At 42.4% G+C, this 18863-nt stretch overlaps 1 protein-coding gene across 2 annotated transcripts; it reads left to right on the top strand.

Moving 5' to 3' along the window:
- The first annotated feature begins 1960 nt into the window (after positions 1-1960).
- On the top strand, positions 1961-13928 carry trim8a (tripartite motif containing 8a). 2 transcript variants are annotated; one of them, XM_074645756.1, is made up of 8 exons: positions 1961-2349; positions 2766-2803; positions 2901-3503; positions 9761-9856; positions 10595-10828; positions 11127-11158; positions 12422-12537; positions 12653-13928. In XM_074645756.1, the coding sequence occupies exons 3-8, from the start codon at positions 2934-2936 to the stop codon at positions 13300-13302; spliced, it is 1698 nt and encodes a 565-aa protein (XP_074501857.1). In that variant the 5' UTR covers positions 1961-2349; positions 2766-2803; positions 2901-2933; the 3' UTR covers positions 13303-13928. The 2 variants fall into 2 exon arrangements, with proteins under 2 accessions (XP_074501857.1, XP_074501856.1); XM_074645755.1 differs by lacking the exon at positions 2766-2803 and having other exon boundaries at positions 1964-2349.
- Positions 13929-18863: the final 4935 nt, after the last annotated feature.

An 18863-nucleotide genomic window follows, 5' to 3' on the forward strand; every position in this document is an offset into this window, starting at 1 on the left:
GTAATCCTATGATGGTATATATACATAATTTATATTTATTTTATTACACGGCTTCGTTGAATACTCAATTCTGATTGGTCAATCACAGCGTTCTACGGTCTGTTATTTCTTTATAGCAGACCGTTGCTATGGGCACGGTTCTGATGTCGGACTCTGGCGGACCATTTTTGTGTCAAATTATTGATTTCTTCAGTAAGTAGCCGTGTAATAAGCGGGATAATGTACAGCTAGCGGGTCATTGTTGTGAAAGAAACCCCTTCAGGGCGACGAGAGACCCCTCCGAGCATCGGGGTTTCTTTCTCAATGACCGACTCGCTGTACATTATCCCTTACATAAAATATGAGAATAATAAGGCACATTTTATACACTTTAAAGTAGTTATTAAGGGTAAATATGAATGTTTAATAAACAATTTACTAATGCCTTATAGATCAAATAGAAACCATTAAAGGTACCATATGTATGTAACTTTCAGACAATCCTTGTTAATAATGACACCGGTGGCCGTTAATTGAACTGCAGTCGGCATCCTGTTGCTGGCACTCCGTAAGCATGAGCGATCTTCCTGGGCATCGGCCAAAACCGTGACGTGATATTACATTACATTACATTACATTCATATATCACCATTACTATCTGTAATAATGTCCAATCTCAATGATACTAACTAGCTTGCCATTCGCAAATCACTTCCTCAGCTAACGTTACGAAGCAAAACCGCCCGAGTCCTTTACATAGAAATCAGTCAACACAGGCTGTTATAGGCACCTGAGAAAATCGGGGAAGGTCTCAGTTTTTAAGTTACATTACATTTATTTATTTAAAAAGGATCCCCATTAGCTGATACCAATGGCACCAGCTAGTCTTTCTGGGGTTCGAAATCAAGTTCATTACATTTATATCACATACATACTACATACAACATCATATTTGTGTTACACTAATAACATTCAAATTTTCCAAACATATATAAATTTCACATTCATACACATTTTCCACAACCATTTAGCCTTAAGGCCCATCATCAGGGAAAAGGAACAAAAGAAAAACCATACAACATGACCAACACTGGACTATCGATCAGCTGCTTAAGTATAATGTGTTCTTAAATGGTATTTGAATGAGGATTTGTTAGTTGTAAGTTGTGAGGACTGTTCACACATTGGCAATACAAGCAATTAATACATGTAAATTGTTACATATAGTACCTTTAAAGGTCCCATATTATAAAAAAAGTGTGATTTTCATGTTTTTTTATTACAAAGCAGGCTCAAGTCCAATATAAATACTGTGAAAGTATCGAAACACTCAATCCACAGGGAAATACACACAGCCCATATTCAGAAACTCTGCATTTGAAACAAGCCGTCAGGATTTCTGCCCATTCGTGATGTCACAAATATACAATATTTAGACCCTTGACACAATTTTAAACGTAAAACATTCTAAATGTGTCCCAGTTTATTCCTGGTTGCAGTGTATGTGAATGTCATCAGCTGACAGGAAGTACACATGGACCCAAGCATGTTGTCTAGCAACGCAATTCTGTTGCAATTCCGTCAAAATGCGCTAAAACGGAGCGTTTCAGACAGAGGGTGAATACAGGTATATTCAAGCAGACAGCATGAGGAAAATAACGTGTTTTTTTTAACATTACAGCATGTAAACGTGTTCTAGTAGAAACACAAAATACAAGTATGAACCTGAAAATGAGCATGATATGGGACCTTTAAGAAAAGCAAGTTTGGGTTGCCAGGTTGTGGACTGTTGTTGACCCATTCTACAGACAACAGCTTTGGTACAAGTCGACCTCCTGTCAGCTATACTGCATTAACAAACAGGAAATACAAAGGGGCACATTTACAATGTTTATTTTGTCAAGTTTTAAAATAAACGTAGTGGTGCAAAGAATGACAGCTAGGCTAACCCAGCTGTCTCCCGGTCATGTCCCGGGTCTCCGGTAGAGTCTGCTGTGGCCGCTCCGGTTCTCTTCTCTTCCTGCTCTCGGCTCCTCCCCGTCTCTCTCTCGGCTGTGTGACGGGTCACGTTGTTGTCGGAGGGGGGCAGTCGGTGTGGAAGCACTGAGCTCCCTACCGACGAGTCACACAGGCTGTCTGACTGCACTTACCATTAAATATTAGTCAAAGAGTTGACGGGAATGCGAAACCAGCCGGGTAACAGCCGGGAATCGTTATAAAAGCCCGGTACGGTGATCGGTGCGGCAGACAGACGGCTGTAATCTACCGGAGGAGCTGGAGCTCACCGCGGGGCTGGATGCGAAGCGAAGCTCGGTATTATATTAGAAAGGTGCACCGGAGTCTGCCGACGACATGGGAGATAAATAGTTGGTAACGTTGCTTTTCTACTATCAGAATACATCTAATGTGTGTCTTTAGACTGCTGTACTGCTTTACTAACCGGAGGAAACGGTGTCTTCACGTTAAAACAAGATGTCAGTGGAGCTCAGTGTGACATTATAGTCCCGTTTCCAGCCTTATTCTGGAGCAAGTTGTCACTTGCTTTCCAACGCCACAGCTTGTACCGTCCTGTCGTGAATTCCCCAGCGAGAATAATCACAAGCCAAATGTTCATTGTGCGTAATTGTTTTATTGTGACAATAGTTGTTGGGATTGTGTTGTTGTCGAAGTTGCACTTCGTTTCAACACTTGACTTAATCTGATTCTCTCAAGTCGCCTGCTTAATGCTCCATTTGCTAATTGTTGTACTATTATGTCTTCATACGCATTTAAAATAATACCTCCAGCTGTGGCCCACATCTGTCTGTGCCATTTTGGACAAGCTGTAAGTCAAGTAGCCCTAGAAATAAGACTAAAAATTAGTGCCCCTGCTGAAACAGTCCATATTTAGAAATTAATTCTGTTTTGTTTTCCTTTTTTAGTCCCACAACATCAGTTTGGATCCATCTGAAGTCATGGATGAAAGTTGGAAGAACTGCTTTGAAGAGGAGCTCCTGTGTCCCATCTGCCTGAATGTTTTCGATGAACCCATCCAGCTGCCCTGCAAGCACAACTTCTGCAAGGGTTGCATCTCTGAGGCTTGGGCGAAAGACAGCGCTGCGGTCCGCTGTCCCGAATGCAACCACGACTACGAGCAGAAACCCACGCTGGAGAAGAACTTCAAGCTCGCCAACATAGTGAAGCGGTTCAACGCGTTGAACACTGACAAGGTCCCTGCTGTGCTGCACTGTGTCCTCTGCAGGCGAGGCCCCCCGCTGCCCGTGCGGAAGGTCTGCCTTCGCTGCAAGGAGCCCTGCTGCCAAACTCACATCCAGACGCACCTACAGCAGCCGTGTGCGGCCCCGGGACACCTGTTAGTGGACGCCGAGGAACTGAGCGCTTGGACCTGTCCCAGTCATGAGGAGTACAGGCTGCTCCACTGTGAGGAGGAGCAGGTGGCTCTGTGTCCGTTCTGCTGCATCTCTCACTGCACAAACCAAAGACACACAGTCTGCGATGTGGACACGCAACGCATACAAATGCAGGTACATAAATCGCAACCCACACACATACTCACCCATTCACTCGAAACTATCAGCTGACAGGCAGGTGACTGTCAAAAGGTTTGATCGATGCACTTTCATCCGTGGATTCTCCTTTTGAATCTCAAGGAAGCAGACATGTATATCAGTTCATCATCGGTCTATAAAGGCCTTCTTCTCTTTGCCTCTTTCCTTTAATCTTATCTGATGTGAAAGGATTGGACAGGTGAAAGCCACCCCTCGGGGGTAGACGATAGCACACACATGTACACACATGCAGGCAATACGTCCCACGCAGCTTTTAACCTTGATCAAACCACCCATTCCACACCGCCACGCCCTCACATTAGCTGCCCTGTGCCCTCGGGTAAGTGCTGTGATGCAATCTGCATCCACCGGAAATGATGACCCCGGCCTGTGCAGCGGGGGTGGATCCACATGTAGTTGGTTTTTTGTTAGCTACCCTGGTCAGTTTCAGGAAGAAATGCACACTGGCAAAGGCTAGTTTAGAGGCTGATAAATGAGTTGGCATACTGTTTTTTGAGAAGGGAAATGTGGTGATTTGTGAAAATGTTCACAAGCCAGCAAGTTTGTTACTTTGCATTTCAAGCATTCACGACCAGGAGTTGGACATTTTCAGGGAGACAGAGGTAGAAAAGACGGGAGGAAAAGAGGGAAATAGATTTTACAGTGTGCGTGTTAATCTAACTGACAGCAGGTGAATAATGAACTGCCTCAGGTTGAATGTGGTTGCATCCAAACTTCCATACTAACACGCTATTTAGTACACTAAAACAGTATGTGAGAATTTTTAGTATGTCCATAACCTTAGTATGAAACCAATCGTACGCAAATTGCATACTATTTTTGGTGAAATATTACAGTATGCTACGCTGGACACTACGACAGCATAAATATCCCACAATGCAATGCGGTAGTGACAATACCGTTCATAACAGATGTTGACGGACAGCTCTGTAATATCAACAATGCTTCAAGATTTCATTTTGCTATTCGTAATATATATTTTAAATTAGTTCAGACTTTGATTCTCACAAACCGTCGTTTGGGTCACATGAGGTTGGTACGGGTTACCATGGTTACACATCTCCAACCAGCAAGGAGGCTGTCAGGAAGTGACGAAGTAAATTACTGCTCAGTGCGTCCAAAGAGACACATACAACTGTTTATTCACATAAAGTATGTTGAATGATAGCACACATGTTGATTATATAGTGCATACTAGTATGTGATTTCGGACAAAGCCTGTGTCTCGCATAAGGCCGGGGTGTCATGGCTGTGTCAGCTCTTGTGTTTTCCTCAGCTCTGTACATTATTTCTATTCACTCTCACTTCTCACAAGTCTAATGGAAGTGACAAGGTGTAAAAAAAACAACCGCCCACTCTGCCTTATAACACATTCCTTCCCCGTCTCTCCTCATTGGTTAAGGGGCGGAAGTGGGAATCAGATTAGTTTTAGCATGTGCCCTGTTGCGGTCTTAATACATTTGGTGGTCGTATTATTCAAGTTGGGGAAAGTTACAGACGCGTTTCTAAAGTTCTAAATCGGTTCAAGTCTTTGGTGCAAACTGTTGCTCTGGTTCAGAGCTATTATTGGGACAAAAGCTGTCTGTTCAGCCCTTTCCACAGCTGCTCCCTACACACACATATGCACACACCCACCCATCTTTCTGTTCTCTGACAACTGTATGTTGGCAGGGTAAATGGAGTTATCCGGGAGTCAGAGTTCCTGGCTCTTCCCAGATTAACACTGTCCATGCTTGGGCCTTCAGACACCGAGTGCTCTCTAATACTGATAAATGTGGACAAATAGACAAAAGTTAGGCTTCTTGTATTCATTTCTTCAAGTAATTTGAGGCCGGAGTGGCTTCTCTTCATTTCTTACTAAGAGGTCGTTCTCCTTGACAGAGCTGTGGTCTATTTTGGTAAAAGGATTTTAAATTCCCTTGGCAGCACTCTTGTTGCTTTTGGGATAAACAAAAAGGGAAAAACCAATGGGGCTATGTTCATATCTTTGGCTCTCAAAGGAGACTTTTAAAGTAACCTTTTGCAGGCTTGCTGGTAATTTCAAGAGAAGAGAGGAAGAGTAATATAATAGTAATGTCGTCCCTGGGACAGGCGGAGGAGGAGTCCTCCCACACAGCCTCACCTTGGTTTTCTCAGGCACCTCAGCAGGAAACCATCGCACATGGAAGCTCTGCCGTTTGCAGTTTCTTGTATCTGGGCTGGAGTGAGTCAGTTCCCCAGAATGCTGAGGGCAGTCCATTGACATCAGACGTGGGGAATAGTTGTCAGTTGATTGTGAAAGAGGCTCTCTGTTCATTGAGCCTGAGGCTCCTCATTTAAACATGAGCTTCCTGGCAACCCGCGGGTGTCTGGATGCCTAAATAGGACAGTGGGGAAAGTGATCATTGGCGGATTTAATCTTGATAAAGGTAGGCTTTCACGCTGCTACAGAGAGATCAGCAACCAGACAGTTCCCTCCTGTTCTCTTATGCTATTTCAAGCACACAAGACAAAAAGGGAATTGGAGGAAACATGGCAAAATGAGGAAGACACAGTTGAGCAGAAGCATCCAGGCACAGAAAAGCCGTTGCCATTACGTGAAGCCAAGTCACATAAAGCAGTTCATGCAGCGTTTACGATAGCAATAACCCAGCGCAAGTGCTCTTTCCTGTTTTTTGTCAATACAACAGTCACACAAAAGCTTGTATGCACTGTTAAGACGCTGTTATTATTAATGCAGGTGTGCTGTCTGGAAAGTACTGTGCACACAGTACATGAAAAACTGGATAAAACAAGAAATGCAGCCAAGTAACTAGGTACCACGTGGGATATGTGTTATGCATGTTCGACACATGATTAAGCACCGCACACACACTTTTCAGCTAGACGACAAAAGTAATTGCATTCATTGTCAGCCGCTAACACTAGCTACTTAACAAAACTAAAGGATGTCTACTTGTGTGTATCTTGAAGGCCGTACAAACATGATGAATGCATGTGTATGAAAACATTTGGCCTTGATCATTGTACATTGTACATCTTCCTGCATGCTTCTCCTCGTCCTCTTTCATTGCTGAATTGCTACATTTTTCCCAAAGATGAACCCCACCAACTTACCACCTCACCCCTGTGCTTGTAGTGTGCTTGTAGTGTGCATGTGTGTCCTCATCATTGATGCATTAAGTAGAACTGGATATGCTGTTGTGAAATGGCCAGCAATGATAGAACATGTGATGCAAACAATACAAGGAAGCGCTCATCATAACATCGCTCTACATTGCAGTCAGTAGTCAAAAACTCCACAGCGTTGACATGCTTCGAAAAATGAGGAATTGAGAAGATTAGTTTCCTAAGTGCATGGTGCTGAGCTTGCTGAGGCTACGGGGAAAGTATCAGCACTTTCTGAGCTCGTATTCAATCCATAAATAAGAAAGAATGCTATGCAAGTGTAGATGTCTATTACATTCCCCCAAAGTAAAAATTTAACAACATACAGTTACCTTACGGCAGGCCTGTTGCCCCAGCACCTGTATAATTTATCATTTTATGATGTTGGGCTTGCTTCAACAGCTCAGGTCAGTTCCCATCTCTTGTGCTCACACTGTACAGGCCTCAGTGTTACAAACCATAAAGTAAAGTGCATTCTTGATTTTTCTAGTGAGACCCCCCTTCAGTGCTGACTGTCAACTCTGCAACAGGGAGGCAGCAATTAATGCATGATCTTATTATTGGGAATCAATATTTTTGTATGAACACTAGATTAAATGACGGTGTGTAATGTGAGAGGAGTTCCTCGTAGTTACGAACCCACCGATCAGCAGTTGTCCTCAGCTCTGTGGAGCTTGTGGAGTTCATTGTTTATGGCCTTATGGCAACTTTGATTTAGTTCACCCTCACCACTCTCATCAGCAACGTTTCCACCTGCAGCAAGCAGCTCGACAAACAGCACTGTACACTAGCTGACATTAAAGTTATCTAACACAGTTAGAGGCTATGTCTGAAATCACTCCCTCAGTCACTTATTCACTACTCCCTATATATATATAATAGACACTCAATAGTTTACTCACAACAAATTGCATTGTGGGATTGTTAGCAGAAAGTAGTGTACTTACCAGGAACAATACTTGTTTTTTAAGGCACTATAGTGGATGAATCCACACACTCAGCCAGAGACTAGCTAACATGGAGGAGCATTTAGCTGCTATGAAGCCAGTTGGTGGAGACCAAAACAGTGCTAAAAAGAGAGTGTCTGAGAATTGGACTTACATTTGTTGGGTGGCCAGATGAATGTGGATGTTGGTCCAAGTCTGATGTGTAATTAGGCTGCTGTTTGCTGTTTATATGGTGATACTATGCCAACGTTGTGTTTGCAGGTTGTTCTGCTGTTCCCAAGTGACCCAAAAAACCCACACAGGTGTTTTCAGTTAATCTGACCGATTAGACCTCATGACTGTGTGGGAGTCTGTAGACTGTAATTGATTGGCATCTTCCTGAGTCTCCTGTTAGCTTTGTTGCACCTGTTAAGCCGGGGACGCACCAACCCAACATCAGAGAACTAGTGGCAACGAAGGCCACTCGTTGGCTTGTTTTCCTCATGTCTGTTTCTCTTCTCGTGCACTGATTTGTTTAAGCTGAACCGCTTAAAACTCAGACACGGGCTGATGGTGCGGGACGAACCGAAAAAACTAGGCCGAAGGACGCTCACCGTCGGCCCCAAACTGTCAGACGGTCGGCTATCGGCTTGGTGTGTCACAAATTACACCTTTATCACTCTCATTGGTAGATGGAGACCTTCATAAATTCCCATCAAATCTCCGGCCCTCCTTCAACCTGAGCAGAGATCTAATATGCCAGAATAACTGAAAACACCTGTGTAGGTGTTCAGAGGCTTTCAATACTGCTTTGTTTATTATGTGGTCTTCCCCTTGTTAGTGCATCCTTTGCCAATAGTCGAAAGTCCATGTCATAATTCAAGTAATCTTAAATTGTGAACTGTGTGAACTAGAAGAGGCAGTGATATCTCTGTTGTTTCCCAGGTGAAAAATGTCAGCACTTGTTCACTACAAATATGCAAACAAGCAAAAGCAGGTGTAGTATCATGTATTGGCTAGTACTTAATGTAATTTAGAGTCTTTGGTTTAGAAACTAAATGGACTGTTGGAAGTGCTCAGTGTGGTGTAGCATAGTGGCCAGCCAGTTGTTGTACATAAGACTCCATGAGTGTTGTAAGCAGCTGAAGAGGCCTGTTGCTGTGATACCACAATGTAGCTACCCTGAAACTCGCTCACTAGAGACCGCAGGAATGTCCTCATTCTCCCTATCTCTCTCTTTTTGATTCAAACTTTCCTTCTGTTGGTTTCACTCTCTTTTTGTATGTCTTTCTCACTTTTTCTTTCTGTCCGTTCTTGGCATGTGTAAGCAGAGCCCAGTAGCACTTTTTTCCTGCCGTCCTCTTTCTCCCATGCACACTCGTGCGGAGGGAGAGAGCCGACCCCGGCATTATGCACACAGACATGACAATCTGTCACTGACACAGAGGCCAATGCAAACAATGGGAGCGATGCATGTGGCAAAATGAGAAAGCAGAGAGGGGTAGTGAGACACCCCCGCTTTTTGCTCCCTCCTGCTCCCTCACATACACATTAGCTTTCACATATAAATACATACACACGGCTTTGTTGCCATGACAGCAGGTTTTCTCTTATTTGGGCATGGTGCCTTTCCCATGCAGAAACAGTTCATTAAAAAGCGTACCTGCCCTCCCCTGTTCCTAGTTAGCTGTCAGCCTGTGACTGTAGATTGATTTCCATCTCCTGCAGTAAATGGAGAAGGATTATGTTTACCGGCTCTTTTACCGGCCGTTGGCTCTTTTTGCACTCTGATTGAGCCCACAGAGGAAGTATGCTGGTCCCAACAATGGACTTCACTTGATGTTGCACGGCCCCTGACAAACTTAAAAGCAATCAGAGATGGATTTGTGCAATTGTGTTTGCCTTTGCTGGTGCCTTCCTCATCGATAAATGCATGTGGTTGCTGCTGGCAGCTGTTGTTTCCTCTGTCTAATCAGGATTGTGGAGGAGGTTCTCATGAATAGCAGCCAGGTTTGCTGAGGTCACAGCAGAGGTCTTGAGTTTTAAAAAAGAGTTTGTACATATATTTTGTTCTATTTTCGGTGTGTCCTGTTGTGGTTCATCTGTCTAATCCATCTCTTGTATGTCACCTCTCCACAGGCCATGCTAATGAGGCAGCAAGGCAGACTGGATGGTCGTGTTCAGAACATCGATGAGCAGCTCACCAAGCTGGAGTCAGACAAGACACTGATGAAGGTACAGTCCGACACACACATTTCAGACTTACAGAGACACAATTCTGAACATTGTCAGTACTTGTACCTCGGTTCTTTCTTTGTCATCGTGCAGGTTTTTATGCTATAATTTGGTCCACGCGCTGCTGTAATGAAATGACTCCGTACCTTTTGTTCACTGTTGCAAAATGAAAAGAAAATGTAATTTATCTCTAGCTTTGAATGGCTGGTGCATTAGGGTGGAAAATGCATTTTGCAAATGACTTTCCCACTTCAAAAAGCACCGATTCCACAAAATGAAGGAAGAAAAAAATATACATTAACCTACAGTAAATGGACACATCAATTCAAATCATTACTGTGTATTGAGGCATAATTTATTTTCATCCAAGGTCTTTACTTGTTTTCTGCTGAATGGTGTTAATTTATGTAGTATATTGTAGATGCTTATGCTAAGAAATTGCAGAAATAATTGGTAAAAAGGCAAAGTTGTTTCTTAAAATTGGAACTCCAGCAATTGCACCTTCGGGGGACTCGTAAGAGACCGATTAAAGAAAGAATGGTGAACTCAAATGTGAAGACTTTTGAGTCATTTTTCTATGACTTGACAAAAGCTCCTCCTGAGCCACAAAAGACATTATACAACTATTGCTAGTAAATCAATTTTGACATGTAGAAGAAGTGGCGTGCCCATATAACTAAGTGTACTAAGTGTGTGTGTGTTTGTAAATCAACTCCCCAACCTGTCCTTTCTCCACAGGATGCAGTGTCTGAACTGAAGGAGCGTGTGAGAGCCCAGTATCAGAGGATGCATGCGCTGCTGGAAGCGAACCAGGCTGAAACCATGCAAGTGCTGGAGAGCACCTACACCGTGTATGTGAGGAAAAACTCCCAGCAGGTTTTGCAGCTCAAAGAGAAGCACCAAGAAGCAGAAAAACTCCTGAACTCAGTGCAAACGTTCTTCAAAAGAGCAGACGGCATTAACTTCATGAAGGTACGAATGCGTTCATGTCTGTCCAGCCACACAAACGCACAGAAAACACACACCTACTGAAAATGTTTTGTATCAACAGAATCAATTGTTGGATTTTCCATGACACAAAACGGCATTTTCACAACACACAGAAAGCTCATTTGTAACAACAATGATGCATGTACACAGTGTACAAAGACAGACAACAGCAGGCCCATTGTTTATGTATTCTTCTGTTCTTCTCATAGTAGCTGTTAGTGAGACATTTAAAGGCAGATGGTGGGTCTGAATGACATGTGCTTCTTATTGTCTTTTTCAGAACACAAAACCTTACCAGCTGCTAATGGACAGGTAAGCATTTCTACTTCTATCCTATTTCACTTTACTGATACGTGATTGTATTTACTGTGTTTGTTAGACAATCAGGGTGAGAAGATGCAGAGAAGTGCGAGACAACTTTGTGTGTGCAATTCCTGTGTAATTAGAAACTCATTTACAAAAGCAGGAAGTAGTAATGTGTTGTTTGTAGGACTGTCAAAGTTAACGCGATAATAACACGTTAACGCAAATTTGTTTTAATGCCACTAATGTCTTTAACGCATTAACTTAACTTGAGATTTTTAGGTTACCATCCATGTCATACTAGCTAGAAAACGCTCCAAACTTACGCTAAATTTTGGGGAGGAAAAACTGTCATGGCCATTTTCAAAGGGGTCCCTTGACCTCTGACCTCCAGATATGTGAAAGTAAATGGGTTCTATGGGTACCCACGAGTCTCCCCTTTACCGACATGCCCACTTTATGATAATCACATGCAGTTTGGGGCAAGTCATAGTCAAGTCAGCACACTGACACACTGACAGCTGTTGTTGCCTGTTGGGCTGCAATTTGACATGTTATGATATGAGCATATTGCTTATGCTAAATCCAATACCTGTGAGGGTTTCTGGACAATATTTGTCAGTGTTTTGTGTTGTTAATTGATTTACAATAATACATATATACATATATTTGCATAAAGCAAGCATATTTGCCCACTCCCATGTTGATATGGGTATTAACTACTTGACAAATCTCCCTTTTAGGTACATTTTGAGATAGAAAATGTGCGATTAATTGCGATTAACTATGGACAATCATGCGATTAATCGTGATTAAATATTTGATTAACAGCCCTAGTTCTTTGGTATTATTAAACGGTTAGACATTGTAGAGATTTCTGCTCTCTCTTCTTTCTAAGAAGCGGATCATTTCTTTGAACTAAACCAGTGATGCTTTCATGCACCCTTTTTCTGGTGTACTGACCCTTATTCTGCTGTCATTGAGATTAGAACATTGGATAATCAAACATTGTCTTCAGATATGCAATCGACCATACGTTAATTTTGATCTCATTGTTCACATAATCCTACTCACAATGTGTTTGCATAAAGGAGAGATGTATACTTCACTGTTGCATGTAAGGTATACGTCCCTTGACAAGCAAAGTATGCTTTCAGTCTTCCAGTCAAGTAAAATGCAAGTCCCAAGGTGCAGAATGCATCTCAAGCAAGGTGCAAACGGCTTCTTGAATCTGGTCCACGGTATTTTATGTGTGTCTCTTTTCTTTTTTAGGTCAAATTCGCACCTGAGTAGTGCTATCCCTCCACTCGGAGTGGGCCAGCTCAACTCTCATAATTTGCTGTCTGAACTTTCAACGAGAGAGAAGAACATGCGGAAAATGCTGGAAGGTAAGAAATGATTGCAAATAAAGATGAGGGAAAAGTGTATTTAAGATATTTAACATCAATCTCTGGAATGTAGTATGTTCAGAATTAACTATTATCTCTTTCTTGCCATTCTCAGAACCGTTCAATGAGGCGTCCATTCTTGAGATGGTCCAGTCTCACAGCAGCTCTGCTGGCTCCCACATGGGCACTGGTTCAGGACTACAGAAGAGGAAATACGGCATGGCTTTCCTGGATGGTAACACAGCAAACTCCACCTCCCATGATCCTCCTCCGTTGCTCTACAGCAGCAAAAAACCCTTCCTGGCTGATCAGAGCCACCGTGCTTCATCCATGTATTCCTCTGAAGGCCTCTCCCAGAATCCTCACGGCGGCCCCGGCCATAGCCGACTTCTTGACACTGCAGCCCATCACATGGTGGGTCTAGGGTCCAGCTCTAGCCACCACTCAGGGACCATATTCCCCCCCTCCCATTTCCCCAGTGGAGGCGCCTCGCAACAAGCCATGTACGAAGGGAGGAAAGTACTGATGTGCACTCTGAATAACTGCTGCTGCTCCAGGGCCCCCGCTGCTCGCCCCCGGCCTCCGTACCCGGCGTCGGACTCCTTCCCCTCCATGACCTCTCAGGAGTTCCCCTCACATGCCCCGCTACCTGCAAGCCAGCATTTCCCCATGAGGGGGATGATGGAAGCCTCACAGACAGCCAGGCACCCTGACTTCTACGGGCTGTACGGCCAGTCTTCAACCAAGCATTACGGGACCAAGTAATAAACCACAATCAGCATTTGATCCGTTTTTATGAAATCAGAATTATCATGTTTGCTTTTTGTTCCTTTCCATTTTGGTTCAGAGAGACGTTATCAGTTTGTGTCTCCAACACGCCTTCATGATAATGTTTTATTGACTTTTACTTGACCCCATTTTTGGGAAACCATGCCCTGTTAATGTCGGTAGCCCTGTTTACCTCTTGAATCACAGTCACAGTAGTAATGCTCTAATTTGAAAACACAAGTTTGTATTTTAATTTATTTTCTGTTTCAAACTCGACTGGAAGTGCTAATGTGAATAATGTAGTCTTAAATCCATTCAAGCAGCGAACAAAAGAAACAACATATCCTTCATCACAAGTCCCGACATGGGACTCCAGAGACTCCAGTGCCTAAAAAGACTGTTAACTCGCTCTTATTGTACTTGCAAGTTCCTAGCTCTTGATTATTTCCTGTTTTGCGTCTGAAAGCATGCAGGGAGCCTCTCCATGCACTCCAAAGTCCATGTGGCTTTAGAAACACACTGGACTCCAAATGCTTGTCAGGTTTTTCATTAATTTTTTTATACAAGATTATGAATAAACCAAAATCAGTGGAAAATATTGAATAAACAAGCATATTAATTTACCTTTTGTTGTATTTTAAGCATTGGATCACACATGTTAATGTAATCCTGTGGGCTTTTTATCCACGGTTAGAGTGTAAACTTTAAGAGAGACACAGAGGTCTGTTTGTACTGAGAAGCACATTGTGTGATTTGTTTAGGTTAAGAGGTTTTAAAGTTCAACTCGCTGGGTTACAGTTGAAATGTCAGCGCTTCCTGTAAAACAAGAAAAGCCATTATTGCAGTGCATCCCACCCTGTAGTTCAGCCACAATCTATTCATAGGCTTGTAAATGGAGGAAAAAAGACACATGATGACCACATGTTTGAGATATAGTGCATTCAGAGGAACCTCAGAACACGGTGGAGGAGGTTTGGCCAATGATTTGTTGCAGACCAGGCCACAGAAGGCCCATTATCTGCCAATTTAGGACAGTTCACTTCCTTGTCAACATCCTGGTCTCTGGCAAAATCTCTGTCTCATCCCTCTTTGTCTCATTATTGGAGCTCATTGTCAAGTTAGGTCAGAGAACAGGAATAACTGATGAGCAGCACCTCCCTCCCCTCACCTCTCTCTCTCTCTCTCTTCCTCTCCCGGGGTATCATTTGCCGGGGCTCGACGCGGAGGAGGAGGAGGAAGAGGAGGGTTTGAGCGGCGGATGATATAAGCAGAGTTTTAATGAGGGCTGGGACAGCATAGTCATCTACTTATCTGTCACTCATACTCCTTTCATCATTCCCCTCCCCCCCAGCTAGACGGTGAGATAGAGGGAGGGGTGGAGGGCTTAGAGGGAGGAGAGGAGAAAGGGAGGAATGGTTAGAGAGGGGGGAAATACAGAGCAAGTGAGGCACATCACTTATTTATGGGTTATAAAATGGTCTGCCCTCCTGTTTTTCGTTCTCCTTTTCTCTTGTCCAGTCAAATTCAGGAGAGTGAATACTAAAGATTTCTGATATCCTTTCCACAGAGCCCGGCCCCCTTTAGCAGCGAACACACGAGGCAGAGTAGGAGGAGGAGCTGAGGTTTAGTTACAGTGTGGCATGAATCTGACATTTATTGTGTGTGTATGTGTAGAAGCCTATTAGCATTCCCCTTGAGCCCCGTTCCTTCTGTGTGTGTTATTAATAAAACATACAGTAGATATCCTTCAGGAAGACATACCATTAATTTAATCCATATAAATACTTTCATTCAGAGCTGCATGTTTATATCTATGTTGCCATTTTAAACTGTAAAAAACATCAAAATTAGGGATATAAATGTTAAAGAAGACTGAATTCTATTTGAAAATAGTCAAAAAAACATTTGGAGTCAGATTTCTGAAACTATATTTTGAAAGATCATTACACAGTCTAATAGTAATCCATCACTTTTTGCATTAATACAAACATTTAGCTTGAAAAAAATGGTGTGTAAATGTGAGTGTGTGTGCGTGTGTGTGTTTGGCTTGGTGTGAGTCGAATCCTGTTGTATGAGCGAATGTGTGCCCAGGTGTCGGCGCACAATCAGCTAGTTACTCTGTGTTTCCTCATGTATGTGCAGAAGTAGGCTTTGCGTGTGTGTGCTCGCTGCTCAGTGAGGTTACGTATAGGGTAAAGGGTGATGCACTTGACAGCTGTGCTCTGTTGTGGCAGGTGTGTTGGAGCTGGAGCTGTATATGTATGAGTACAACACGCCCCTGCCTGCAACAGGACGTGAGCCTGTAGTGTGTGTGTGTGTGTGTGTGTGTTTGTGTGCGTGTGTTTTCAATGCATGGGGAACTATCAGCTGTTGTGCAGCTGTTGTTTGTGTGCTTTAGTCAGTGGCTAGGTCTGCTATTGGAGTTACAGTGGGCACTCTCGATCTCTCTTTCTCTCACACACACATTTTCTTGCCCAGCATTTATTATATTTCTCAGAGTTTATTTACATTTGATGAAATATTGATAGTGTAACAGATGTTTGCATCCTGAGATGTCAGCAATAGCTCTGGAACACTCACGTCGCAGCCACAGATCCAATGATGCTTCAAGCCAGAGAAGGATGCGGATATTTCACACACATCTATTATGTTTTAAAGGAAAAAATCCACCCTACAACACCAGATTTTAGTGTCGGCCCCTTAGAATGAAAGAAAACGGCTTTGTAGATTCACTATTTTGTGCTAAGATTGAATAATCACACAGGGTCAATACAGCAACAAGAGGGTAGGGTGAAAGTAGTCATTTAAAATAACTAAAGTCTCCAACTCACAAAGAGAAATTGGATGTATGAAAACACTTCATCACAGAATAACTCCTGGAATGTACTGAACATCACTGACTGGTGATATATAGCAGCTGAGGGTGGAGTTTTCCTCTGTAACTCAGGCCTCTGATGAATATTATTGACATAGTCCCAATACATTTGCACAGCTTGCGGCTTGCGTAACCCGTCCCGTCAGTTCAGCGGTGGATGTGAGAAGTGGCTGACATGGCAGCCTTAAGTATCATAGTATGTGGAATACATGAGTGGCCATTAGTGCTATTAGTCGGGACGCACACAGATTCTTAGCAGTGCTCCCAGTAACACTGACAGGAACACGGACATAAACAGCATAATGCATACAGAGTGGCTATTCATCAACCATGCAGAATACTAACCTTCATCTGATAAGGCCTTTGAAATCAGTGCCAAAACTCCAGTCAAGGATAGCAGCGTACACACACACACACACGCGCAGTGCAAAAACATCAAAGACACAGATCCGTCTATTTTTGCCTGTGGAAATCATTGTAACATAAACCAGTCTTCTGTGGAGGTTCAGCTGAAGGGAAGCAGGCCACAATAAAACAATGTATATATGTGAAATAAGCAAAGACAGGAAGGGCGTGTGCAGGTGACTTATACCAGTTTGTATATATGAATATGGCAGGCACTTCAGAGTCCCTCTGTAGAGAACAGCTGTATGCAGTTATTGAGTGAGAATACAGTGGCGTACTTCAGCTGTTGTCATAGTAACTTGGGACCACACTGGAGTGACAGAGGTGGAAACTAATAAAATAGCTTTACTCAAGTATTTAATTATTTATTTATTTATTTATTTGCACATATATAAAACTGCACAAAATCCAGTCAATGAAAAAAAACAAGAAATGTATCAGGAGAGGTCAAGAAGCCACGGGCTTATACAAAGGACCTCCCCTTAACCCCAGGAGGAAAAAAACAATAACAAAAAAGGAAGAAAGATCTAAACTAACATAATTTAAAAAATACAACAAAAGTTGAACAACAAGAAGAACACAAAATGTGCAAACCAAACAGTGGAAAACAATAAAAACATTGAGATATTTACAAATGTGTACTTCTTTCTCTAGTAGAAATTATTCAAATAGAATTATTGTAAATGATATGTTTTTTTGTCTATAAGGTATATGTATGAACATGTTTTGTTGCAGTATTGAGTGATTTATTAGTGTTTGGTCTGTGTGCTGGTGTGTGTAGATATTTACTGTCTTCTCATGATGACGTAACGATGACGCGCTAGCAAGCAGGAAGTAGTTTCAGCTAGACATTTAGCAAACACACACCTCTGTATTATTCTCAGATTACAGAGTTTGAAGTGGCACTTTGTCAAAGTAATACACTACATTAGTTGCGCTACTTCTTCTTCAGTTGTCTGCCAAGTTGCCCCGCTTTAGCGTCGCTTTGGGAGATAAAACATGACATAAAGTGAACAGAAAGTCTGAATGTTGTCAGAACACACAGACAGGAACAGTGAAACCCCGTCAACTGTCTCTCCAGACAAAGTTAGCGACGTAATTCCTCTTTCTGTTTTATTTGTGTGCTTAAAATAACCGTACTTTCCAAAATCATTCTTTTTGACGATACTGGGGGAGTCCATGGAGGTAGTACCTCCATGGTGGAGGTGGAGGTGGAGGTGGAGGAGGGGGATGGAGAACGAGAAGCGCAGTTTCGTATTGTCGGGAATCAGGCGTTGCGCATGCGCAGTATAGATTTCAGTAATTTCCACCTGTCATAGGCTCTAACACGATGGCTTTCAACACAGGTGAGAATAAGTCTGTTTATCTATGTTTGTTTGAACACTACTCTCTTTGTGGTAGTCACTTGCCAGACACTGATTTCAGATTTTAAATGGCTTTATTTTTCAAATTAGAGGCCTTTTTCCACAGCAGACTTTTTGACTTGTCATAGTAGGAACAGCACAGGTGTAACTAATCAAATTAAGATAAGATAAGATAAGATATTCCTTTATTAGTCCCGCAGTGGGGACATGTGCAGTGTACAGCAGCAAAGGGGATAGTGCAGAAAACAAGATGCATCAGCTAACACAGTAAAAAAAAGAGCGAAACAAAGTGTAACAAAATATGAACCATTTAAATAGAAGGAAGTATAAAAATAGGAGCAGTATATACAGTATTGACAATAAACAGACTATTAACAAAATTGCACAAGTGGAAAATGATATTGCACAGTGAGAATGAATGAATGAATGAATGAATGATGGCTCTGCTTTACTCAGGTGACCCAGTAGAGTGACAGCGAGCCAGCATGCACAATACCAGATAATAATAATAATCTAATGATGTAATATATAATAGTATAACAGTCACAGGGGTCATGTTTGTTGCTTTTAGTAGTTAAAAGGGTAACTTAAATAGTCCTCACCAGGTGAATTGTATGTGGCAAGGTGGGCATAAGTCCTACATTAGATACCAGAGCAGACAGACAACATCTCACTGAGGCAGATTTGACCTTTTATGTATGCTAATATTTTTACTCATTGTTTCCCCCACAGTACATGCCACAATAGTCTGCATTTGTTAGAGATACACCATAAGTATGTCCATTTTCTACATATAGTTCTCCCTACAGTGGTCTTAACAATGAACCTGAACTGCTCTGAGATTGACGCTACATTTACCAGCTGACTGAAACACTTCTTATGTTATAATAATAATAATAATAATAATAATAATA

This window comes from Sebastes fasciatus, chromosome 9 (assembly GCF_043250625.1).
Source record: "Sebastes fasciatus isolate fSebFas1 chromosome 9, fSebFas1.pri, whole genome shotgun sequence".
Taxonomy (NCBI): domain Eukaryota; kingdom Metazoa; phylum Chordata; class Actinopteri; order Perciformes; family Sebastidae; genus Sebastes; species Sebastes fasciatus.

Bases quoted from the DNA above. Each gene is read 5' to 3' on its own strand.
- trim8a (XM_074645756.1), top strand. From the start codon at position 2,934: ATGGATGAAAGTTGGAAGAACTGCTTTGAAGAGGAGCTCCTGTGTCCC. The intron at 9,857-10,594 runs GTACAGTCCGAC...CTTTCTCCACAG, and splicing joins CAGACAAGACACTGATGAAG to GATGCAGTGTCTGAACTGAA. The intron at 11,159-12,421 runs GTAAGCATTTCT...TTTCTTTTTTAG, and splicing joins TACCAGCTGCTAATGGACAG to GTCAAATTCGCACCTGAGTA.